Genomic DNA, 5,657 nt, shown 5'->3' with positions numbered 1-5,657 from the left:
TAATGCGTGGTGATCACGCACGCAGTCGTCTTATCCTCTCGCTTGCGATGCATCTGCATCTGTACATGGTCGCCGGGACAGACCCACCATGTGTGTGGACGAAAGCTAGCTGCCCCCTTGTTTCTAGACACCCATGGGAGACGTGTGCTCAGCGGCCATGACCCATCCATGTGCACGGTTACGTGCCGGCCGGCCGGCCATCTGGCCATCCTCTGATGCAACGTAACCACTAGTACAGAATAGGATTTTATTATCGGTTTCAAACTAGATTTTACTGCCGATTTTAAAACTGACAGTATATAACGGACAAAATAGCCGGATTGCTATTATTGTCGGCTCTTATTCACCAATAGTGAAGCCTTTTTAAAAAAACTAAAACGAGAAAAGAAAAAAAATAGCACTTAGGACCTCGTCGTGCTCACCGCTGTAGATCACGTTACCGCCACAGCATAGAAACGTGGTGGCACGAAGGCCACCGCCACACAGAAACGCGGTGGCACGAAGGCCACCGCCACATCACAGGAATGCGGAGGCACAAAGGCCACCGTCACAACAAAAAAAACGTCGACATGAGGCCGCCACCGCTGTTAAATCATTCCCAAGGCTCGATTGTTAAACCATTTGCTCGTGTTACTAAAACAAATGGTCAAATAAAAAGAAAGGGGAAAATCGAAGAGCATGCACTATGTGTTTCTCATTCCACCGGATCTTCCCGAAGTTGGTTTGGTATTTCTTCAAGATCCTAGATAGCCTACTACTAAATAAAAGATTGCGTCTTTGTGATCAATTCCAAGCATACGATAAGAAGAGAGAGAAAAAAGATCAAAAAACAAGTCCAAAGAAATATTCCTGGTCTTGGGTGAGCAGTAGTCGTAGAGCTTGCCGTCGCTGGAGAAGATGACGACATCAACCTCAGCGTCGCAGAGCGTGCCGATCTCGTGTGCCTTCTTGATGATCTCGGCCACCTCTTGGAAAAGGTCACCTGCCGGTTGGTGGAGTTCTCGATCCTCTTGATCTTGATCTTGCTGCACCCCCATCCTCTGCCCCTCTTCTCCCTCACTTTCACCTCCTTAAACCCCAACGAGAGCTCGAAGAAGAAACGACCCAACACCACTTCCTCTTCTTCCCCTTGAGCAGTCAAAATAGTCTGGATCTTTGTATGTGAGCGGATGCCATGGATGGGGGAAGAGGCTGGAATAGGAGACGGTGAGGGAGTAAAGCATGTAATCATAGAGGCGACACTCGGTCAGAGATGAGGCGACTGAACCTCACTCTCTCGGTCTCGTTTCTCACCTTCTCCCCTCTCTCTCTGGTGGATCAAGGAGATAAGGCCAGATCGGAGGAGGAGGCATTGCGGACTTAGAATTTTTTAAGTTGTGACTGGCTGAAGGAGCGGACGTGACGCATATTAAATGGATACAATAGAAAAATCGGGTCCAAAACAATAATCATGGTCAGTCGTTAATACCAACCGATAGTGATGCATCTTATCACTACCGATTCACAAGCTACATGACTGATTTTTCCTTACAATTTATAAAATAACAGTGATATCCTATCACTATCGATCTATTAATAACTGATAATAATAGATCGGCATATAAAACCGATTTTGCAGTAGTGAATATCCATTCGATGCACAGCGACGACGAGAGAGCCATCACATACCGGCCACTAATCTCTTACGATGGCATGCGAGATGTTTCCAGAGGGACTGAGATCCTCTGCATTGGAGAAGCCAATACAGAAATGCTACAGTCTCTGCATTAAGTGAACTTGCACCGTCCGATCAAAAAGTTCAAATCTATCGCTACAGTAACCCATGAACAGAAAAGTGGTCCTACAATATACCATATCACTGTTGCTACAATACATACTACAGTAATATTGGTTAAGTAATGCAGACAATTGTAGCAGTTGACTTATTACACTGTTCATACAGTGATTCTCTACATTAATCGCAATTAAGGCAGAGGATCCGGATCCTTTCCAGAGGGCTGTTAAGATCGGCGAGGAGATCTCGACGTCGCTTCCATGGTCCCGGTCTCCTGGACACCTGGACTCCTCATGATCGACGAAGATTCTGAATGGGCCGCCGTGCATGCATGACGGAAGGTTAACTCCGCCATCATGCCGATGGATTCGATGGCTGCATAGACGCCACCATGATCAGCTCCAGCGACGGACCCTCTCTGTCCGGTGGAGATCCAAACGGCGCGAGCATTGAATCTAGTTTGGTGAGGGGCAGATCGCGCCATCATTTGCATGCACAGGCCTCTTGAGAGTAGAGACGGCACATTAAACGCGAGCTACATACGCTGACACTGTCTCGCGTGTGGCAAGGGGATAAAGGCGCTCTGAATGCCCCCTCACCGGTGGTAGCTGCATGTACATGTCTCCACGTCATACAGTTCACTAAAAATCTAAATATAGATAATTCACTTATATTTGGAGGTTACTTATTTAGAGGTTACTTTAGATCTTAAATATAAAAATAGGAGTTAGTTGTATTTTTTTAATTACGTTCGCCAAGAATTGAGTTAACTAGAGACATGTGACTCTGATTTCATATTAAATTAAATGTACCAAGAGATTAAAAAAACTAAGTTAATTTAAAAAATTGAGCAATTCACTTTTACTTCACCTTGACCCTTGCCCCAACCCCAACTTACCGTTCTTGCCCCTGAAGTGGAAGTGCATCTTGGTCACCATCTCCGTCAGCACGGCAGTCGGCAACCCCAAAATACAAACACAGGATAACCATCGCGCTTAGAGGAGGGCAAAACGGTCACTTTGACACTCTGCTAGCCCCTACTAAATTCTTTAGCTCTGCAAGCTCGCCACCCAGCACTGTCCACTCGAGTCAAAGCAATGGCATCTCCCGCAGTAAGTCCTCTCGTTACTGCGGCGCTCCTCGCGCTCGCCGCCGTCATCGACGTGGTCGCCCCCGCCGCCGCGGCGTGCTCAGCGGCCGACCGCGACGCGCTGCTCTCGATCCGCGCCGCGCTGTCGGAGGCGCGCCTCGGCGTGTTCTCGTCGTGGACGGGCACCGAGTGCTGCACCAACTGGTACGGCGTGAGCTGCGACCCGACCAGCGGCCGCGTCGCCGACCTCTCCCTCCGCGGCGAGGCCGACGACGCCGTCATGGCCCCCGCCGGCCGCCCGGCCTCGGGCGTCATGTCCGGGTACATCTCCGACGCCGTGTGCCGGCTCGACCGCCTCTCCTCCCTCATCCTCGCCGATTGGAAGCAGATCTCCGGGCCCATCCCGTCCTGCGTCGCCACCTCCCTCCCCTACCTCCGCATCCTCGAGCTCCCCGGCAACCGCCTCACGGGCGGGATCCCGCCGTCCATAGGTAGCCTCTCCCGCCTCATCGTGCTCAACCTCGCCGACAATCTCCTATCCGGCGCCATCCCCGGCTCCCTCACCTCCCTCGCTTCCCTGAAGCACCTCGACCTCGCCAACAACCAGCTAAACGGCCGGGTCCCGTCCGACTTCGGGAAGCTCAGCATGCTCAGCCGCGCGCTGCTCGGCCGGAACCGGCTCTCGGGGCCCATCCCATCGTCGGTGGCGTCCCTGCCCCGGCTCGCCGACCTCGACCTCTCCGAGAACCAGCTCACCGGCGCGATGCCGGACGGCCTGGGGTCGGGCCACGTGCTCACGTCCCTCTACCTCGGCGCGAACCGGCTGTCTGGCCGTATCCCGGCGAGCCTGCTCCGGAACAGCGGGCTCGGGATCCTGAACCTGAGCCGGAACGCCGTGGAGGGCCCGATCCCGGACGTGTTCACGTCGCAATCCTACTTCATGTTGCTGGACCTGTCGCGGAACCGGCTCACGGGCAGCGTGCCGCGGTCGCTGGCCGCGGCCGCGTACGTGGGGCACCTGGACCTCAGCCACAACCGGCTGTGCGGCACCATCCCGGCCGGCCCGCCGTTCGACCACCTCGACGCCGAGTCGTTCGCCGGCAACAGCTGCCTCTGCGGCGGCCCGCTCGGCAAGTGCACGTGAGCGAGCGAGCCGTCCGATCGATCGGAGCCGGAGGGTTGCTTGATTGGCTACTTATTTCTGTACGACGATGTGATGTGGTGTACCGTCTATGACGCGTAACAAACTTTACGTTCGTGTGTACGTGCGAGGTTAATTGACCTGGGTAATCGTATAGGTTTGGGTATAGACGACAACTTGGTGTTGTGGTGTGAGAAAGGAGCAGGAAATAGGTGAGGAAAAGAAGTACGGAGTATGTTTGTTCTTTCCTCCATTCCTCTTCTTTTTAAATTTAATTTATCTTTTCTTAAAGCTTGGATTGTACAAGTGACAGAAGCCAAAAAAAAAAGTGCTAAGAGCTTGTATGAGAAGTTATTTGGATAATGCTGGCTTTGAGTTCTAAATAGTAGATGGGACAGACCTCAAAGTGTCTATTGTGTCAAGTTTTAAGTAGGTACTTCTGCGGTCATAAATATATATTGTTTTAGATAAGATATGATCTATAATGTATAGTTATTATTATTATTTTTATTAAAATATATTGAATTTGTGATATTATATCTTTTAAGAAAAATCTATACATGTGATTTTATGGTTTCTAAACTAATTATTTTAAAAGCTATTGGAAGTTAAAGTTTTAAAAGTTTAACTGATTTTTTTCCAAAATAACAATTATTTATGACCAGAGGGAGTATAGCATTGTGCTATACATTTGGACATTTGCACATGTGGAGATCAGGTGAGGCATGCGTTGGATGAAGATTATCGTTAAACTGTTGATGAACATGTTCAGTATGCCTCGTCCGACAATAGGGGTCCAACTGCCTGACCCCTGATTAAGTCCACACTAAGCTATTCTCACAGCCTCATCATGTGCATGCCTATTCTCCTTAACCTCATTCAAATCTCCACACTCGGTACCAATACAATAGGATCCTAGATGATGTAGAATACGAAAATTAGTCTGGCCCTATACTCAGTATATATGTATAATAGATGATGAACAAAGTTCATGCTTTGAGCACTCTCTCATCTTACATGGTATCCAAGGCCCCCTTTCTCCTTCCGAGATTGATCCATTGCCTCACACTTCCACCCACCTTCTCCCCTCTTTGATGTCTTCCTCCTCTACTTCACATGTCTCACTCAGCAGCAATCCATTTGTCGCCGCTCCTCTCGTACCTGCCTCCTTTGCCACCATCCAATTGGTGAACATACGCACACATGTTCCTGTTACCCTTGATCTCTAAGAGTCCAACTTTTCCTAGTTTGATGTCTTCCTCCTCTACTTTCTTTGTTGTTTGTCTTTCATAAATTCGGCCTCAAGGATCACATTGACGGCTCCATCGATGCACGCCTTATGATCAGTGACGGCGAATGGACTCAAATTGATGCTTCCATAGTGTCATGGTTCTACACCACCATCTCCGAAGAAGTGCTTGACATCATCCTCTGCCCCGACGACACCACCCACAACGTCTGGTCCTCCATCACTGGTCTCTTTCTTGACAATCAGCTTCAACACGTCGTTTATCACCAATAGGAGTTCCACGGCCTGTATCAAGATGATCTCATGATCACACAATACCGCAGCAAGTTGAGGACCATCGCCCTGTTGTTGCCTTCTTTTCTCAAGGTTCGCTCAAACGGTGAAGATGGCTGCTACTACAGCT

General features: G+C 49.7%; 1 protein-coding gene across 1 annotated transcript; it reads left to right on the top strand.

Moving 5' to 3' along the window:
• The first annotated feature begins 2,797 nt into the window (after positions 1-2,797).
• On the top strand, positions 2,798-4,317 carry LOC133899129 (DNA damage-repair/toleration protein DRT100-like). The gene has a single exon (XM_062340076.1). The coding sequence runs from the start codon at positions 2,872-2,874 to the stop codon at positions 4,006-4,008; it is 1,137 nt and encodes a 378-aa protein (XP_062196060.1). The 5' UTR covers positions 2,798-2,871; the 3' UTR covers positions 4,009-4,317.
• Positions 4,318-5,657: the final 1,340 nt, after the last annotated feature.

Source organism: Phragmites australis, chromosome 18 (genome assembly GCF_958298935.1).
Source record: "Phragmites australis chromosome 18, lpPhrAust1.1, whole genome shotgun sequence".
Lineage (NCBI taxonomy): Eukaryota > Viridiplantae > Streptophyta > Magnoliopsida > Poales > Poaceae > Phragmites > Phragmites australis.
The sequence above is the reverse complement of the archived record's forward strand: the minus strand, read 5'-3'. Positions and strand labels throughout refer to the sequence as shown.

Coding starts and splice junctions, on each gene's coding strand:
- LOC133899129 (XM_062340076.1), top strand. CDS start 2,872: ATGGCATCTCCCGCAGTAAGTCCTCTCGTTACTGCGGCGCTCCTCGCG.